General features: G+C 32.4%; 4 protein-coding genes across 4 annotated transcripts; 3 read left to right on the forward strand and 1 right to left on the reverse strand.

The window, feature by feature from the left end:
• The first annotated feature begins 1,095 nt into the window (after window positions 1–1,095).
• On the forward strand, window positions 1,096–5,723 carry LOC107415233 (calcium-transporting ATPase 12, plasma membrane-type). Its single transcript, XM_016023531.4, has 2 exons — window positions 1,096–1,790; window positions 2,261–5,723. The coding sequence occupies exons 1-2, from the start codon at window positions 1,500–1,502 to the stop codon at window positions 5,282–5,284; spliced, it is 3,315 nt and encodes a 1,104-aa protein (XP_015879017.3). The 5' UTR covers window positions 1,096–1,499; the 3' UTR covers window positions 5,285–5,723.
• A 2,927-nt stretch (window positions 5,724–8,650) lies between these two features.
• On the forward strand, window positions 8,651–9,118 carry LOC107415217 (uncharacterized). Its single transcript, XM_016023507.3, has one exon. It carries the CDS (start codon window positions 8,651–8,653, stop codon window positions 9,116–9,118), a length of 468 nt encoding a protein of 155 aa, XP_015878993.3.
• Window positions 9,119–12,721: 3,603 nt separating this feature from the next.
• On the forward strand, window positions 12,722–14,582 carry LOC107415349 (glucan endo-1,3-beta-glucosidase 4-like). Its single transcript, XM_060813698.1, has 3 exons — window positions 12,722–12,949; window positions 13,111–13,362; window positions 14,264–14,582. Exons 1-3 carry the CDS (start codon window positions 12,895–12,897, stop codon window positions 14,296–14,298), a joined length of 342 nt encoding a protein of 113 aa, XP_060669681.1. The 5' UTR covers window positions 12,722–12,894; the 3' UTR covers window positions 14,299–14,582.
• An 824-nt stretch (window positions 14,583–15,406) lies between these two features.
• On the reverse strand, window positions 15,407–16,411 carry LOC132800383 (uncharacterized). The gene has a single exon (XM_060813938.1). The coding sequence runs from the start codon at window positions 16,402–16,404 to the stop codon at window positions 15,877–15,879; it is 528 nt and encodes a 175-aa protein (XP_060669921.1). The 5' UTR covers window positions 16,405–16,411; the 3' UTR covers window positions 15,407–15,876.
• Window positions 16,412–19,909: the final 3,498 nt, after the last annotated feature.

Here is a 19,909-nt window from a genome sequence, read left to right on the forward strand (position 1 = left end):
TCTTGAGTAAATGAATTTTAACGAATGTATTATTTTACATTATTTATTCTAACAATTTTAATTTGATTTTATAGGAGTGAGATGATGACATTAATGTTTGCTATTTAATAAGTGCATGATATGTATCATTTGCTACATTTTCTTCTTTATTTTCTATTGTAGACTATGTTGTATTATTCTAATTATATTTTATATTTGAATAATTATAATTTATTATTTATATTTTATATTTGGAAAATTTTATATTTGTATTATATATTTATAAATTAGTAAGTTTCAAACCGATCAACCAATCCAAACCAAACCGATCATAAATGGTTTGGTTTGGTTTGAATTTAATGCTTTAATGGTTTGGTTTGGATTGTAAATTAGAAAAACCGATATGTATGGATTGGGTTGTATTTCGGTCCAAAACCGAACCAACCCAATCCATGCCCACCCCTAAAACCAATAGTTATCTTAATTTATTAGAAATTGAATAGGTAAAGAAATTTTTGCATATTTATTTAAAAACGAATAAATTTCATATTCAAAAAACCATAGCTTAATACCTTCTCTGAGTTAATTTTAATAAAAAAAAAAATTTAATGAAAAGGATGTAATTGCAGTTGTAGAAAACTTAAGGAGTAGGTGGGCTGTAATTAAAGTAGACTTTGGAATGCAATGTATCCTTGCTACAATTTAATGTAATCCGAAGGCAGTTCACTTAGGTGAATTTGCATAATTTGCGTGGCCATCATCGAATATCTGTCAACTTTTTCTTGAACAAAAGCATTTTCAACCAAAGTTAGAAAAATAATATGTAAATTTCCTGGTATTTCAGTTGATTGGTGCCAATGTGCCACATAGTTCTCTCTTACTTTTCCGGTATAAGGAATAAAAGAGTCATTCCAGCGTGTCGCTGCGGCCACACCTTTTGTTTTTTTCTTGACTTCCGTTCCATATATGAATTCTTGACGCCAGAGATGACAAAACAAAGCCCGAAGCAGATAAAAACTATTAAAAAAATAATAAAATAATAAAATTAACCAACCACTCTACAATTTCCTCTCGAGTTTCACGCGTTTTCTACTTAGATCTCCATCCTTTGTTCGTACGTATAAAGTCCTTTTTTTCTTTTTTGGGGGGTTTTGATGAATAAGTTGTACGTGTGCATCCATACAACCTCAATGAGCAGCATCTTATATTATATGATATTAACTAATTATAGGCATCAATATACATCCAAATCATCCATATCAACACCGTGGCATGGACGGCCCCAGTCATATGATCTCATTACCAATATCTTCTATATACTAAAGAATTTTCTTTTCCATAGTCCATTCTCACAACTGCAAAATCCCTTTTCCATTTTCTACTTTCTCTGCTCTATTTTGCTCCCATGTCTTTCTTTCTACTTTTCTTGTGCAATTTACATAATATTGATCGTCTCCTTTTGATATATAAAATATATTGCTGTTGTCGGTTTGAATATACACAAGAGAGATTAAGGTAGCATGCAGCAAAACCAGATGAACCAAATGTCTGATTCGAGCTCATCACCGCAGCAGCATGTAGACCTTGAGTCTCAGCAGCAAAAAGTGTTGTTGAGAGCCCGGTGGCGTAGGTTTCTGTTGATCATTAAAGTGCATAGAGCCTTCATGTCAATCCCAGTTGACAAACTTAACAAGTTCGCTCCCCGAGTCTCAGTCCCATCATCATCATCATCATCATCATCAACAGCAGCAGCAGTTCTGTCCACGCAGCATTACACTGCTCTCTCCTCTATGGTTACCAATGAAGATGCAGTAAGTTTCAAACATATATATATATATATATAATTGATATTGTAGGAGAAATTGCCCACTGAATGTTGGGAGACACACCTTCCACAACATATTACGGGACGAACAACAATAAATCATGCATCCTGCAACATGTTGTAGAATATGTGTAGCTCATCGTTCAGTGGACGACTTGTCGCCACAAAAGCGGGACTGTATGTATGTATGTATGTATGTATGTATATAAATATATATTTCCTTCCTTTTCTATAATAGATATTGGTACTTAACGGCCACTACAAGATGCAATATTAATAAAGCCCGATCATGTGGAGATATCCTAATGCCTCCATTTAAGATTTTCATTTTTGACAAGAAATTAATGCAGCCAGGAGTACCGAGAAACTATTATTTTGTTCCATTCATGTTACCGGCCGTCAAATTAGATAATTCAGATATTACTGTCTGAACTCAATTTCATTGATTTCTTGAAGGATGAATATTCTTATTCGGCTTTACCTTATGATCAAGTGTCGATAGAAGTCCATCCAGATGCCGAGGAGCAGGATGACTACTGTAGAAGAGCGAGGGACAACGCAAACCTGCAACGGGAAAATATTGTGAAGATAGTAAAGGACAAGGACATGGATTCTTTGCAGAGTTTTGGAGGTGTCCAAGGAATGGCAGAAGCTCTTTGTACTGATCTAGAGCTTGGGATTTGTGGTGACGAAGAAAGACTTGATATTCGATATGCAGGGGAAAGTGCACTACTTTCCACAACACAGGCAATCGAAGCCCCTCGAAAAGGCTTGCTTGGACTTCTTAAACAATATTCTTGCAACAACTGCAACATTCTACTTCTCTCCTTGTGCGCGGTGTTGTCCATTGGATTCGGCATCAAGGAGGAAGGCTGGAAGACTGGTTGGAACGAAGGTGCCATTATACTGGTGGCCATTTTCATACTCGTAGCTGCTCCTTCCATCCGTGATTTCTTTCGTAAACGCTCACAGAAGCTTTTGGAGATGCAGAAACCAATTGAAACCGGAATGTTAACTGTTATCAGGGGTGGCTGCGAAAAGGAAGTATCAATCTCTAACGTCATGGTAGGCGATTTGGTATACCTGAAGAGCGGATGTCCTATCCCGGGTGATGGATTATTCATTGTTAATTCTGGTGACGATCAAGTCCTTGTTGTTGATCATGATGGGTTGGAGTCAACAGCTGATGAGAAAACTCCATTTTTATTTTATGGTGCAAAAGTCATTAATGGGAATGGACGAATGCTGATAACGTCTAGGGGAATGGATACAGTACTGAGGGAGCTGATCAACAAAGTTTCCAATACTCGTAGTCTGACCCCATTATCAGCTCAACTGGATAAGGTGGGGGCAACAACACAAATAGCTGGGATATCAATCTCTATTCTAATCCTTGTGGTGTTGTTCCTCCGTTTTATGCTTGAAAGCAAACATACTAATAAAAATAAACACTCAGCTGGTCTCCCAGACCTAAGGAATACAACAGCAACCAAGGGAATCATAGACATCATTGAAAAAATTGTCAAAAAACCATCTGGAAAGATCAGCCCTTTCACAGCTTCACTCACCATTTTGCTGGTAGGAATTCAAGAACCAATACCTTTTCTCATCATACTAGCCACGGTTTATTGGAGAAAGAAGATGTTTTCTTGCAAGGTGGCTTATGCTCAGGAACTATTGGCTTCTGTCACAGTAGGCTCCGCCAGTATCATTTGCGCTGAAAAGTTATACCAACCGGAAATTGCCATGTTCTATGTTGGTGAAGAGAATATTCAGAAAGACTGTTGGGTTGCTGGAATAGATATATGCGTTCGTGAAGATCTCTGTCAATGTATCAGCAACCCAATCCTGATGCAATCTGTTCCTGGTAGATCAACAGAAGACCCGCTTCTTACATGGGCAGCCTCAGAATTGGGGACTGATATGGAGATTTCAAAGCAAAATTCCACGATTCTAGAGATGAAAGCATTGAGCTCCGATGAGGAAGGAAGTGGAGTATTAATTAGGAAGGTCGACAGGGAAGATGGAAGATATGAACAGCGCTTACACTGGAAAGGTCCTGCAACCACAGTATTAGCCATGTGTTCCCATTACTATGACTGCAATGGTGTAATAAAGGACATGGACGAAAACAAGAGAGGGGCTTTTAAGCATATCGTTGAAGGAATGCACTCTGAACATCTCAAAACCGTTGCCTTTGCTTCCAAAAAGATGGATTTTTCAATTCTAGAGGAAAATGACTTGATCTTAGTAGGAATGATAGGCTTGAAAAGCACATGCTGCACAAAGATCACAAATGCAATTACTGCTTGTCAGAATGCTGGTCTAAAAATCATACTTGCTTCTGAAGATGATGTGTCGGTTCTAGAAAACATAGCTCACAAGTGTGGATTATTTATGCTTCCCAACTCAGTCAGGCTCAAAGGTGAAGTTTTTGGAAATCTTACCGAAAAAGAGAGGATGGATCTAGTGGATAAAATCGGTGTGATGGGAAACTCTCATCCATCTGATAGGCTCCTCCTTGTTCAATGTTTGAAAAAGAAAGGCAATGTGGTGGCAGTGGTTGGAACCAGGACAACTACAAGTGCTATGCTAAAAGAAGCTGATGTTGGGGTGGCAATGGGGATTTGGAGCAGTGAAATGGCAAGAGAGAGTTCCGACATCATTGTTCGAAATGGAAATTTCAGTTTGTTAGCGAGCCTTATTAGTCACGGAAGATGTACTTACAACAACATCCTGAAATGCATCCAACTTCAGCTCACAATGATCATATCAGGGACATTGATTTCCTTCATAACCACTGTGTCCTTGGTAGACGTCCCAATTACGGCGATTCAATTGATCTTGGTAAACTTCGTTGTGAACCTTGTAGGTGGGCTTGCTCTATTATCAGAGCCACCCACAGATGAACTGATGCAAAAGCCTCCTATAAGCCAAACCGTACCTTTCATCACAAAATCCATGTGGAGAAACATAGTGACTCAAGCTCTATACCAGACATCCATCTTGGTCACCTTTCATTTCAAAGGGAAAAATCTCCTGGGCATCAGCAAGCAGGTAGGCAAATCCATTGTCTTTAACAGTTTTGTGCTTTGCCAGGTATTCAACCTGTTGAATTCAAGGGATCCAGAGAAGAAAAACGTGTTCAAAGGGCTTCGTCAAAATAATCCATGCTTTTATGTAGCAGTGTTTATCATCCTAATCCTGCAGGTATCTTTTACTGAGATTTCACATATTATTATGGATTATGGCAGATTGGACAAGACACAGTGGGGTTTGTGTCTTCTAATGGGATTTATTTCATTGCCAATCGATTCTTCTGTGAAATTGACAACCAGCTTCTTCAAGATTCATCCACTCCTCCCTAATATTATTGGATCTACAAGCTTTACACCCTCTGTTCCGGCAGAATCAACGGTTTCTACTATTCTAGAGCTCCCTTTGATGGTTGCAGGGGAAAACTGTGAATCAACTACTTAAGCTTAATGGTCATGCACATATATACATGTTGACTTAGAAAAATGCAGCTATTTAGCTCCAAGTTTTGTATTATAAATAATCACCGATAGTACTCTTTCTTATTTTAACTCTTATCAGCTTTGCCTTTTTTGCATAAATATTTTTCTTAAAAAAGTAAAACTAAAATTGCTAACAATATGAGGTACACGGGTAAGTCTTTATTCATAGAAAACAATCAGAAATTGCATCAAGCAGAAGACCTAATAACAGTCCTGTAGCTTATCAGGAAAATTAAAATTATATAAATAAACAAAAGTAGCAACTAAGTTTGTAGCCGAGAGAGATCTAGTTAGTTTGTTTAAGACTGTAAAACACAACAACAAAAACAGCAGCAGCAGCAACAACAACAACAACAATAACCACAACAAAAACAAGAAAAACACACACACACAGAGTTGCATCTCACCTTTAGGTAATGAATGAACTATCTAGCAAGTGAAGTTATTGACGAAGACAATATTGGTGATGGGTTTGGGTTGTAGGAGATAAAGAAGAAGACCGAAGACACAGTCTAAGGTAGTTGACGTTGACCTTTTCAGTCAACAGCTGGAGATTAAATTTTAACCATGTGCACCACAATTGACAAACCTTTTATCAAAACGCTGACGTACTGGTGTTGTTATGAATTAAACTTCAATGTCGTCTGGGAGACTGGTGGGACTTGTCTTGTTCCATATCCAGATCTTTGAGAGCTTAATTGTCATTGAATCAAAATAAATAAATAAATAAATAAAACGTACATATACATATAAAAGAGCTCATATTGTTGTTGATTGATCCATCATCTTCAGAGAAACGACGTGCCATGATTATCCACAAATTTTGTATATAAATTACAAATCTTCAGTTAATGTTCCAATTAGCAGGATCTGAAACAGTTTCTGTTTTTGAGAATTGAGGATTACACATAATTTTCCAGAATAGCCAATTCTTTTTTTTTTTTTTTTTTTTTTTTTTGGGTAGTTTTTTCTTTCATTATTTCGAGCATGAAATGGGCACCCTAAGAAATTATGGGCTTTTGGAATCCGCCTGCCCTATCCAAAAGATTGGGCCATCACCGGTTCTTTGGATCTCAAGACAAGTGATAATTTACCCACTACAGGTTACATTTTCTATATTATTTAAAAAAAAAAAAAAGTTACATTTTATATTCCGCCCAACAGAGAAAAAAAAAATTATATATTCATATACATATACATATATGTATATGTATATATATAAAGCTAGCATGTTACTGTTATATATAGTGCATTGGAATTGACAATGCCTTCCTTTGTTTTCAATTATCATTTCGTGTGTATATAGCATTGTCTATTATATCAATTATGCCAAGCTCATTTTGAATAAACCATCCTAAACAAATTCACCCAAAGAGAAGGAAAAAAAAAAAAAAAAAAAAAATCCACCCTAAACAAAGGAGACTCATTCGCTCATGATTGAAGCTCTTCTTTTTCCTCCCCTCCCACTAAAAATGTTAGAGATTTCATTGAAATTAGGCGGAAAAGCCGATATACATGGAAAAAAACAACCAAACAAATGGTTAAAAATATAAGTATATACAATTATAGAGAATGTCTGCGCACCAAATTATATATCATTGGTTACCTAATTATATGTAAATAATAACGGATTACAAGCCGACATATATATTTTTGATATTATATGTATATATGCCTTTTATAATAAAATTATATAGAGAGAGAGAGAACATATTCAAATGTCTCCTTATTTATTGAAAAGAAAAAATGGATTAATTGCATTTAAGTATTTTTTTTTTTTTTTTTTTTAGTTTGAAATTTTGAAAATCCATCGTATTGAACCTTTGATCCTTTATTTTTTATTTACGCACATGGATACAATTGGATCTAATCCTAATCCACCACTTATGCTATTACCTTAATTTTTTTTTTTCATATTAATAACAATGAACATAATTTATAGGTTCTAAAATACACAATTTAAAATATCATATGAAACCATGAAAATTATGTCCATTGCATTTTTGGCATGGTGTCAATCGAACCAATACAAAACAAATAAAAAATAAAGATTAAGATTTTGTAATAAAGGATAAAATTGCGAAATTTAAATTTTGAAGGCACTAAAATGCAAGTAATCTGGTGAGGATTTAGGAGCTAGAATGATTGATTTATTCATAGTCAAAATTTTATTTGTCTCTTGGGAGACAGTTCAATATGGCTTCAATTAATCAACAATTAATTACGGAATGAAAAAAAAAAAATATGTTTTCCCAGTATTGTAAAAAATTACATTGCAAACGTGGCGCGCTGAGGGGCTGCAAAATATTCTCCCCCCTCCTTGAATGTGTCCCAAGGCAAATGGATATGCTATTATATGCAAGTTTTTCAATTGCACGCCTTGTCCATCCATATCATGTAAATATATATAAAATTAATTATCTCTTGAGTCTTTCAAGCTTCGAAGTTAGAAAATATTAATAATGGAAGGAGAGGAGCCAGTAAGAGGGATGCATAAAAGAAGCATCCAAACCATTTCCCAGCGGCATCTGCAGCCTTCATTTGTGCATGCCATTCCAATCCAAAAGCTCCAAGACAAAAACCATTCATATACCCATTAGAGAGAGAAGTGTAAAAAGAATGTTGGGTATGTTTGTCTTTGTCATAACATTATATTATTTTTCAATCAAAGCATAATGACATCCTAAAGATTATTCCCCTCTTCTAAACCTTTGTCTTTTTCCCCCTTCCACACATTCTCTTCCTCCTTTTTTCTTTCCAAAGCAACCCCCACCCAAAAATAAAGAGGCTCCATCTCCAAAGCTTTTTAAAGGAGCTTTTTTTTTTTTTTTTTTTTTTTGGGGACAAAACTCACAGAGCATCATCCAACCTATTATTCTTCCAAACACTCCCTTCCATTTTACTACTTGAAAGTTGAAACATTCTTCTTGGATTTTTCTCCAAAACCCTTTTTCTCTTTAGCCCTTTTTGCCTTTTATTATCATTTTTTTCCTTTCTTTTTTGGCCTACTCTTCCCCTCCACATTCCTACAACACCAACACCTTCCTTAGATTTGGCCATTTGACCTTTTCCCTTTGGATTTTTCAAGCTTAGCTGCCGATTCCCTTCCTTTAAAACCCATATCTTTAGAATTTTGTCCAAACAAATTGAAATCTTTGGTTAACTTAATCATTCAAAACATAGAAAACCAGATTTGGGTTTCCTATAAATACATGCAAAATAATAATATTCAAGTTCCTACTTAGAGGAGTACTACTAGTTCACTCCAACCCACCACCCAACTTTTGAAAAAGCTTTACAACACAATATTTGCACTTTTTTCTCTGAAATGAGTAGGGAAAGCCATAACCCAATAGCCATTCACTCCTCCATTGCTCTGTTGCAGGAGAGATTTAGGCAGTTGCAGAGAATGAAGGAAATGAGGGAGGGAAAGGAGCTTATAAGAATGCTTGTTGTTGAACCAAATAAGCAGAAGCAGTCGGATATTAATCTCAACCCCACCTTGTATTTTGAGCCCCCAAAGTCGTTTCCAAATCCAGATTTTTTGACTCCACAGATAAGGCCAATATCCCAGCAGGATTCGCTCTCACTGTGGCAGAATTTGCGTAGCAACATGAATATTGAAGATTTTAGAGGCATCGAGATTAGTTGTTGTGTCCCACCCACCCTGATGAACTTGTGGCCCGTAAACGACACACCGTCTTCTTCAAACGCTTCGTCGTCTTCGTCTTCCAATATTTATAAATTCGAGGATTCTGATTCTGACTCTGATGTTGATACTTCTCTTCATCTTTGAAACTGGAAAAACTAGTCATATATACTAAAGACATGGACCCAGAGAAGAAGTACTACTGCCTGCTACTAGTGCGTGAAGCTTTTTCCAAACATATATTCAGGTGTAGCCCCTATATATATAAATATATTTGTTATATTGTTTTTAGCATTTTAAAAGGCTTAAAACGCCAAAATTGTTAGTTAATTATATATATATATATATATATATAAAGAAAATAATCAATGATACATGGCCATGGCCTTGGCCATGCACATCGGAATTATTGTTTGGTGTGGTTGTAAAAGCAATTAAATGATCAGTAGTATTTGCTTGGTGCAGTTCCATTAAAAAAGTACTTCTAATTAACTCTAAGTTCACTTATGAATTATGATCCACCCAAAAAAATAAAATAAAATAAAAAAATAAAAAACACTCCAATAAGTTTACTCTGAAAGCTGTGGAATTGATCCAACGAGTTAAAATTTACAGAGAGCATGATACGGATGACATAATTAATATTATGCATATATATTTATATTTATTAAAAAAAATCGATTCCGAACTTAACACTCGATGATATGTATATCGTCCTGATTTGACGTTCATTATAAAGGGAAACATGAAGTATGTTTCCCTACTTGCAGCACTTTAGAACAATATTGTGGTTTCAACTAAAAGTGGTAAAGTTACTGTTTATTGGCATTATCAATTCTTGCATTTGGTTTTTGAGACATATACATGTGTAGCAATTCAATATGTAAAATTACCCTCAGACATATATATATATATATATATATATATATATATATTTATGGTACATATTTAGTGCAAAATCAAGGGATTAATACTAATGATCAAAGTGCAAAATCAAGTAAGATTGAGGACTATAAATAGCTAATATCAAGAAGAAGTATCAATTCAAGTTCTCCTGCAACTATTCTTATGATTATGTTGTGTGCTTTTTATAAAGCTCTAATACGGATGTTGATCTAAAATTTTAAATCAACAATAAAAATATTTGCATTTTTCATTCTTCTCTCTTCAATCTTCCTGTTCTAAAACTTCTTTTACTCCCTTGATATTCCATTGCTTCATGGATCACATACTGAAACTCTAATAAAATTAACAAAGGGACAAAATAATACAATTATATTATGTTATAATTAAAATTGAATTGAGATTTATTAATTAAGTTACCGTTTGTTGATGTGGTTAGTTTTTATTTTTTGTTATTGTTTTTACTTAATCATGTGTAATTGGTTTCTTTCAAATTTTAATTAGTAATATTTAAAGTTTGTTAAATATTTAATTAAATTAACTATAAAGTTAAGAAGAAAAAAAAGTAAACAATAAAATTTCTATTTAAGTTAGTTTTTAATTTTATTTTTTAAATTTATAGTTATTTAAAATTATTAACAAATTCTAAATACAACTACTCCACTCACTAATAAATAAAAATACACAAATTAAAAACCACCACATCAAATTTTCTTGCAATTTTACTCTGTGATCCATATAAAATTTGTGATCCATTTAAAATTAGTGGATCGTAGAATTATTAAATCATGCATATCAAATAGTGCATTGCAAAACTAGAGTGGAAGAAGACAAACATGCAACAACATAACCAAACTAATAGCATTCATTAAAGCTGAATTTTCTTTTTCTTTTTTAATTGATATGATTGTTAAAGCTGATCCTTTGCATATAAAGCCAAAAAAAATTATGTTCCCCTATCATTCTGTCAAGTACTTTTTGTGCTGTCATTCAACAACGTTGTGTACGGTGATTTATTTAACGAATCCCAATAACCAAAACCCTCACAAATATTTCCAACATTAAAATTAATTTTCTATAAACAAAAAATTCAGTAGTAATAGATAGCATGGTTGTACTTTTAATTAGCAAAAATCAAATTCGCTCCTGCCATTTATTTAACTATTTAAAAGTGTTAAATGGAAATCTAAAGAAACGGGAATGTAAATTATATAATTATAATGAATTCAAGAAGGTGATGGATTTAAATTGTAATAAAATGGAGTTAACAATACAAGAATTTAATTACAAAAACGAATAAAAACTGGACAACTAAAGTGAGTTCTAGTGGTATACACTCGAATAAAGTTTGCGGATAGTTAAAAAGTAGAATGCAAAGATAAGAAAGAAACATAACAATTCACAACAAATAGAAAAACGACATAACTAATCGAAACAAAACAAAAAGAGACCGATGTCGATTGCAGGGAGATCCTCAAAACCAGGCCTTTGATTAAGCTATAAAGGGTTTATGTTTCTCCTAAGTTGTCTCACTAATTCTTTACCCAAAAAATAAAAATAAAAAAAAAGTATAAAAAAAAAAGCTATCGTCACTGATAAACCATCTAAAGGTTTGATTATTCCTCTTTAAGCCATTCCTTCCCATATGAAGTCACAATTGTTCTGACCACAAGCAAAAAAAAAAAAAAAAAAAAAATCTTAGACCAATTTAACTCAAAAGCTGTTGGTAAGTTAGAGCCTTCTTTAGTCAAGTTTACTTAGTGGGCCCACGACTATGGGGCTCTATTTCAGATTTCATTCATGATTGTGTCCCATCATATCTTTGAAATAGCATTTCAAACTCAACCCAAAAAGATAGACAAAGAGGAAGGAATTATTATTGCTTATTGAATATTACATTAATAGAAAACATGAAATCAAACTTGTAAAGGGAGGTAAAGCTTTCTTTAAAAAATTAAAAAAAAATAAAAGATAAAACTTAAATGAGAAGAACATCCATATATATTCTCATATTAACTTAATCATATTATATGTTTCTGAAAAGGTCGATAGTCAAATTAATAATGATTGTAGTGTTAACTTCTAGAATTTGATTAGGGTAGCCATTAAAATTTTTCAAAATAAGTTTATAGTATCCAATAGATCATCTTTCATATTAGACTACTAAACTCTTTCTGGAAATTTTCCAGAAATTTTAAGAAAACGTCAAATAATAAACTTGGCAAACCTTTTGATTTTTATCTAATTAATACATGGAAACGCTATATTGTCAAAGCATATTCAGTAATTGCATCAATTCCATTACACCTGATCAAAACATTCATGCAAACGTTTGGTGCAACAATCTGTGCCCGGTAGACCACCAAAAAAGCCCAAAAAAAAAACAAAAAAGGCTTGTGGATCCTGATCATCCCGTTAGGATGAGCCAGATGGAACAAGGGTCCCACTTGGAAAGAAAAATTCTTGGTTGCTCTTTCCCAAAGTTTCTTTCAAAAGCAAGGTATCTTGATGGGTCCCATGTCAAAAGATTTAGCTATTTATTTAACAATCTTTGACTAAGACCAAAACATGAATTGCAACCATAATATATTTTCGATCCTTTTTCTCAGGTAAATGTACTGAAAATTTTCATTCAATTAAATTTTTAAGTATATAAAAGTTTACATTGGACCTTTGACTAATTTTAAGTAGATTAAAGTTTACATTGGATCTTTGACTAATCAATTATTTTAGTGTAGTACTTCATAACTACACTAGGATATTTTACTCATATAATCAGTAGCAATTAATGGCACTCTGGGTATATAAGAATAAGAAGGTATAGTAGTAATTAATAAGGAAATCAATTAATTATATAGAAAATGAATCTTTAATATGCAGAGAGTGCCGTACGATTGAAGGAAGGAATACCTATAGAGATGGGTAAAGCTTATAAGAGAACTTGTTTGGCTGTTTGGCAATGTATCTATCTCCCAAAGTTTTACTTCACAGAGTGCTAATTGTCGGTGATCTTGAAGAGGATGAGAATTCTGCTAGCTCTGTTCCTTTTCACTCTAGTAACACCTCATAGTTCAAGTAAGTTCTTCATTTCTCATTACTCAATATTAATTTTTTAATTAATAATATATTTTCTTTTTCAATATTTGAACCGGTATCGTTGTTATATATATATATATATATATATATATATGAATAAACAATGGCTATATAAACTAATATTTTCTTGGATTGATTAGGTGGGCAATCTGGGCAGTGGTGCATAGCAGATGAGCAGGTCCCAGATGATGAGCTGCAAAAGGCCCTTGATTGGGCTTGTGGGAAGGATCGTGCAGATTGCAGTAAGATCCAACCAAACCAACCTTGCTTCTTGCCCAATACTGTGAGGGATCATGCTTCTTATGCCTTCAATAGCTACTATCAGAAATTCAAGCCCCATGGAGCTACTTGCTACTTCAATGCTGCTGCTTATGTTACTGATCTTGATCCAAGTAAGTTGTTAATAAATTAACACTCCAAAACGAATTTCCCAATTTTTTTTTTTCCCACTTTAGCTTAGATTATTAGATTGGTACTCTAGATTTGACTCATCCTTAGCTATATATGCAACTTTTCCTTATGGAAGTCCACAATGTACGTTTCATTTTTCTTTGTTCCCAAGATATGAAATATTTCACGGCTTATTATTAATTAATTTATTAGAAATTGGTTTTCTTCTAGTTATATGCACCTTAGAGAGTTAGAGAATTTTGTTGACAATCTTTGAGATTTTTTATTTTTTATTTTCGGTAAAATAATAATCTTTGAGATTGAGACGTCCTAGAAGATAGATTTAATCATTTAAGATTTCCTTTTTTTTATGAATGTTAGTTTAGAGAGACAAAAATGAAAGAATCCACGTGCCTAAAAGGTAGTCCACGTGGGAATAGCTTGCTTTGTTAACTATCTCATGTGGTAGAAGATTCAGTATTCTTTACCAACAAATCAGAAAAGGAAGGGAAATTGGGAATTTCTAGTGAGTTTTTTTTGGGGTCAAATGGGAATAAAGTACATTCTTCTTTTTTTCAAAATTTTTATAAATTCACTCTTTAGTATAAATTCAAATAACAGTTTAAATCACCCCATCACTATAATTGTGAAATTTATTTTATTGCATTATAAGTGGGTGAAATAAAAAGCAATGTTTATTCACATTAGTTTTTGCTACAACACATGCTCTTGTTTGCTGAAGAAACGGAAATTATCAACTGTAATGATTGGAGTGATGCCAAATAGACTTATCCGGTTAAAACTAGCACATTGAATCTCATTACATTTTTCTTCATTTTCATTTGATTTTTTTATTTTTTTTATTGTTTTGGGGGTAAAATTTCATTTTCATTTTGATGGCAGGTCATAATTCGTGCAAGTATGAGTATCTTCCTTAATGGAATGATGGGGGTATGGGTGAAACTCTGAACTCTGAAATTGAACCAATTTCTGTATTTTTTTTATTTATTTATTTATTTTTTTTCATATTTCAGTTCCGTAATCCCTTTCTTCCCCCTTCAAGATTTTCCCTTTTATTTCTAAAACTTTTTTTCTTATTTCTTCGTTTAAGATTGAAGGATAATTTTCACCCTTTAAATTTTGTGTACCCAAAAAGTCGTAAGTATGCAAATCAATTTCCAGATATTGGTTTTCTGCTTGTTACAACTTATATATATACATATTGATTTTACATGGATTTGGAATTTTCAGTTATTGGACACAACAATACTTCAATATGTACGTATGACAAGCCATAACATCATAACTATTAATTAATGAGCTTGATTGAAGGAAGAACATTATCACTTTCACATTCAGAGCCCATAATTATATATAAAAAACACATCAATATAAAAAATAAATATTAAAAAAAAAACCACATGTAAATTGTAGTTCTAACTCCGTTTACTGATGTTTTTTGCTCCTATAGTTGCAATCAATCCGAGATTAAGAGTATGGTTGGTATGATTTTTTTGTAGGCAATAAGCACTTATGGACTATATAAAGTTGTTTAATTAAAAAAAATGAGTGTTTTGTAAAAGTTAATATATGCTTATTAACCAAAAAAAAAAAAAGTCAAAATAGGGAAGCCAAATTTTTTGCTTATCTAGAAAATCTCATTTTTAACTTATAAACTAAGTTTAAAATAGCTTAAATGAAACTTAAAATACTGTTTAAACTAATAACCAAACACTCAATAACTTTTTAATAAAAATTTTTATTACATAAGTTTTACTAAAAAATCTCTATAAACATAAACTTTTTTTATATAAGTAATGCCAAAGAGATCCTAAAATTGATACACATTATAATATGGATTACATGATATATATATATATATATATTTATGAAAAGATCATATTATAATTCTCCGAATCATTCTTATTTGGGACTTATTTTAGATAAATATATATATATATATAAATATATATATATATATATATATAATATAATTCATTTAAGGATTGAGGAAGGAAACCTTACAAGCCTTTTAACTTCTTCTTCTTCTGCTTTCTTTTTTTTTTTTTTTTTTAAGTTGATCTCACTGTAGTCCTAAACTAACAGGTTCATTCCTTCCCATGTAAATCACCATTTAGGCTTTCCGACCCACCTTGCATTCAAAATCTGTCACCTGTTTTCCGCCCACGGCCTTTCCTCAATCAGAATCTTCTTTAATCAACTTATTTACTGAGCCTATGACTATTGGGCTCTCATTTAGGTGACAGACTCCATTGGCCCATCTTGTATTTGAACCAGCATATCAAACCCAAACAGATGAGTTAAATGGTTTCACAAATGTATAGGTTTCACAAATGTATATTCCACCATTAGCCGAGTTATAGAACATGTATGCTTGCCACCGACTAAAATCTCAATAAATAAAAAATAAAAATAAAAATCATATTTAACTTTGCAAACCATTTATTTTGATTATACTAATTAATATCTCGAAAAACGAAACTATATTAACTTTGCTATGCATAGTCAATAATTGCATCAATTCCATGACACTTGATCAAAGAGTTCATGCAAACGTTTGGTGCAACAATCCGTGCATTGTTGACGAAAAAACCCGACCTTCCATGGTTATGGATCCTGATCATCCTGTTAGGATAGGCTGATGGAACAAGGGTACCATTTGGAAAATGTACCAAGTCATTGAACAAGAGTGGCATGGGGATAGCATGGCTCATCAAGAATGTTTCGAGATGGTTTGGAGCAATTGGGAATTCTGATAAATCTGAATCACCAGGCAAAAAGAAAGTTAACCCTCCGTTTGTTCGATTTAGCATCTGCAGAAGGATTGCAAATCCATGGTAGGATTTCGATCTCATGTCCTTTATGGCCCATTCAAAATCTGTGTGGTTCACACCACTATTACTGCTACTACCACTACTACCACTCGTAATGAGTTGCTGTGACCTAAGTTTTGATTCAGAAAGTGGGGGGACTATTAGAACAAGGAATATTAGCATGAACAAATTGTAACCATGACTGGCCATTGGGAATGAAAAGAGAGAAAGATTGGTTTTCTGATATCCCACATGAGGATGTTATAAATACAAGAACTTGTGATGAGTACTCTAGGTCGTTGGAAGAGCATATGCATGAAAACCTTTTAGTTTCATGAAATCCAACTTTTCAAGAAATTAGTTTGATAGTAGGTAGACACAAGGAAATCATGGTTTAATGGATATAATTTTGAAAATAGTTTCCAATAATATAATTTCTATATTATATATAGATATATTAGAGTTTTCTGTGTAAGTTTTTTTATGTGAATTCATTTTATGATGGGTATGGAAGTCCACTATAGCAAAATTATATACAGATATATAGAGTTTTTTATACGAATTTTTTATCTAAATCTATTTTATAATGGATATGTAAATTCACTGTAACAAAATTATATACATATATATAACATGCAAAGATTTTTTTTTTTTTTTTTGGATGTTGTTAAGATGAAAGTGGTTATTAAAGGAATTTGCAAGATGCACCAGTTACTTTCATGTATGGAGTACATATATGGGAAGAAAAATTCATGCTTTCTCTCTTTCCCAAAGTTTTTTTTAAAAAGATGGGCACCTTGATGAGCCATGTCAAAAGATATTAGCCATATAACAGATCTTTGACTAGGGCCAAAACATGAATTGCAATCAGAGTCATCCTATTTTTCACAGGTAACTTGATGAAAATTTTTAATTAAATCATAATTTAAGTCAATGCGTATGATCACATTGGACTTCAAAACAAGAAAAAAGCATCCACATTGGATCTTTGAATATTAAATTATTTTATTTTATTGTGTCATAAGAAACCACTTTTTAGCCTATTTGGTAATGTTAATTTATGGTGTATATAACTCATCCACTAACAATTAATGAAACTCTGGGCACTATAGCAATTAATGAGACCCTGGATACTTAAAAGAAGCTTTAGTAGTAATTCATATGGTAATTAATTAATTATGTAGAAAATGAGTCTTTAATATACAGAGTGTCGTAGGTTTGAAGGAATGAACACATACAGAGATGCAAAAGCTTATAAAAGGCATGTATCTCCAAAGTTTTACTTCGCAAACAGAATGCTAATTTTCATTATTGGTTATCATTGAACGCATTGAAAAGAGAAAGAAACAAAATAATGCCATCTTCTTCACTGAGAATTCAGCTAGCTCTGGTCCTTCACATTCTATTAACATCTCAAAGATCTAGTGAGTTCTTCATTCATGATTACCCATTTTAAATTTTTGATGAATAGATTCAAACTCAGGCTTTATCGTTGTATTGGCCTCAAGTGAAATTAATATTTTTCTCCATTGGTTTCTACAAGCTAATTAAGAATATTACTGGAGACTAATTATCATTTTAGTTCACAATTAGCAAATGGAAATTTTTTTTTTTTAATTTTTTTTTTGGGGATGGAAAAAGGTGGGCATTCTCAGCAGTGGTGCATAGCAGATAACAACTTCCCACATGCTCAGCTGCTAAAGGCCCTTGATTGGGCCTGTTGGAATAATCCTGACGATTGCAGTGTGATCCAACCAAACCAGCCTTGCTTTGAGCCCAATACTCTCAAGGACCATGCCTCTTTTGCCTTCAACAGCTACTATGAGAAATTCAAGCACCAAGGAAGGAGCTACTTGCTCCTTCAATGATTCTGCTCATCTTACTGCCACTGATCCAAGTAAGTTTTAATTAATTGAAACCATCATCTACAAATATGAAATTTCCACATTGTCAAAAAACTACTTTTCAAAGTAAAGATCTTATAAGAGGTGGATTGATAATAACTTATATATAATTTAATATCTTTTTTTTTTTTTTTTTTTTACACGTAGAAGCAATGCGTTAAGGCATATCTTTTATCAACCTCATATATTTCAATATTAAATACATAAAATTATAAAACATACCACATTTTCGTATAATCTAGTATGATGTGGAAACATAATTTCTCTTAGTACCATGTTAAAAATACCATTAATAATTTGAGTTTAAAGAAAGCAAATCCATAATGATTTATACACATGATTGAATGAAAATACTATTGTAGGAAAAGTCGTTTATTTTTTATATTCGACAATTATCCATAATTGTTAAATTGCATAAATCATACAAATTTAAAGATTGCTGATAACTTTTATCCTCCCTATGTTGTCCAATTTAGTCCACAACAGTAACTTATGTACTTCAATACACACGCACATACATATATATATATATATATATATTGAACAAGGACGTCCTAGTTTCAGCCAAAAAAAAAAATAAAAAAATAGGACGTCCTAGAAGATAGATTCTAGATTTTTTTTTAACTTTTTTTTTTTTTTAATAAATGTTTGTTAAAAGAAAAAAATGAAAGAGTCCACGTGTGACTTGCTTGCTTTGTCAAGAGTGTGTCGTGATAATTAGAAGATTTAGCATTTCTTTATAAAGAAAACAAAAAAGGGTGGGAATAGAAGTACATTCTTCTTTTTCCAAATTCTTAGGCATGTAGTTTGGAGAGTTATACATTATTATAGACTTTATCTACACTTTTTTATTATAAATTTATATATCAGTTCAAATCACATATGATTATACTAGTCCACTATGGTTGTGTGTATATATATATATATTTGTGTGTGTGTGTGTGTATATATATATATATTATTTTATTATTATTTTTTTTTGCATTAGAAGAGGTTAAAATAAAGAGCAATGTTATTCGAATTAACTCATGCTGCAAAACAAGTGTACATGACATGCTTTGATTCACTGGATATCCTAAAACTATCAACTCTAATGCCGAGAACACTCACCCAATTAAAACTTAGCAATTGATTCTCATTATGTTTTGTTTATTTATTTATTTATTTTTTTCATTTGATGACAAATCATGGTTCATGCAAGTTTGAGTGTCCTCCTTAACGGAAGTATGGGGTCGTAGTGAATAGTGAAACTCTTGAAATCCAATCAAATTCTGTAATTTTTCCTATTTTGATAATACCCTTCCTACCCTCTTCAAGATTTTAACTTCCATTTTTTAACCTTTTTCACATTTCTCACAATTCAAAACTAAATGAAGCATAATTCAGTTTCCAATGAAATGAATTGCCTATTTTCAAGTTTATGTACCCAAAAAGTTATGAGGATGCTTGATTTACAATATGGATTTGGATTTTCAATTTTTGGACCCAACTATATTTCAATGAAAAAAATAACATAAAAATAAAAATAGGGATACAAGGCCATGTCCCAAGTCTAAAAATCATATTTAATCTAGGTGATAAAGTAGGTAAAGAACATATATACATGAAACTTTTTAGCTTTATGAAATTCTACTTCAGAAGAAATGAAGTTTGGTAGTAAATATTAACGAAGAAATCCTCGTTAAATATATATATATAATTTTGGAAATAGTTTTTTTTTTTTTTCGGTTTGGGGACATATAACATGCAAAGATTGTGACATGCAAAGTTTTTTGATGAATTTGTAATATGCAAAGATTGTTGTTTGCAAA

This window comes from Ziziphus jujuba, chromosome 1, assembly GCF_031755915.1.
Source record: "Ziziphus jujuba cultivar Dongzao chromosome 1, ASM3175591v1".
Taxonomy (NCBI): Eukaryota; Viridiplantae; Streptophyta; class Magnoliopsida; order Rosales; family Rhamnaceae; genus Ziziphus; species Ziziphus jujuba.

Bases quoted from the DNA above. Each gene is read 5' to 3' on its own strand.
- LOC107415233 (XM_016023531.4), top strand. From the start codon at position 1,500: ATGCAGCAAAACCAGATGAACCAAATGTCTGATTCGAGCTCATCACCG. The intron at 1,791-2,260 runs GTAAGTTTCAAA...GATTTCTTGAAG, and splicing joins TGGTTACCAATGAAGATGCA to GATGAATATTCTTATTCGGC.
- LOC107415217 (XM_016023507.3), top strand. From the start codon at position 8,651: ATGAGTAGGGAAAGCCATAACCCAATAGCCATTCACTCCTCCATTGCT.
- LOC107415349 (XM_060813698.1), top strand. From the start codon at position 12,895: ATGAGAATTCTGCTAGCTCTGTTCCTTTTCACTCTAGTAACACCTCAT. The intron at 12,950-13,110 runs GTAAGTTCTTCA...TGGATTGATTAG, and splicing joins AGTAACACCTCATAGTTCAA to GTGGGCAATCTGGGCAGTGG. The intron at 13,363-14,263 runs GTAAGTTGTTAA...TTTTGATGGCAG, and splicing joins TGTTACTGATCTTGATCCAA to GTCATAATTCGTGCAAGTAT.
- LOC132800383 (XM_060813938.1), bottom strand. From the start codon at position 16,404: ATGGCCAGTCATGGTTACAATTTGTTCATGCTAATATTCCTTGTTCTA.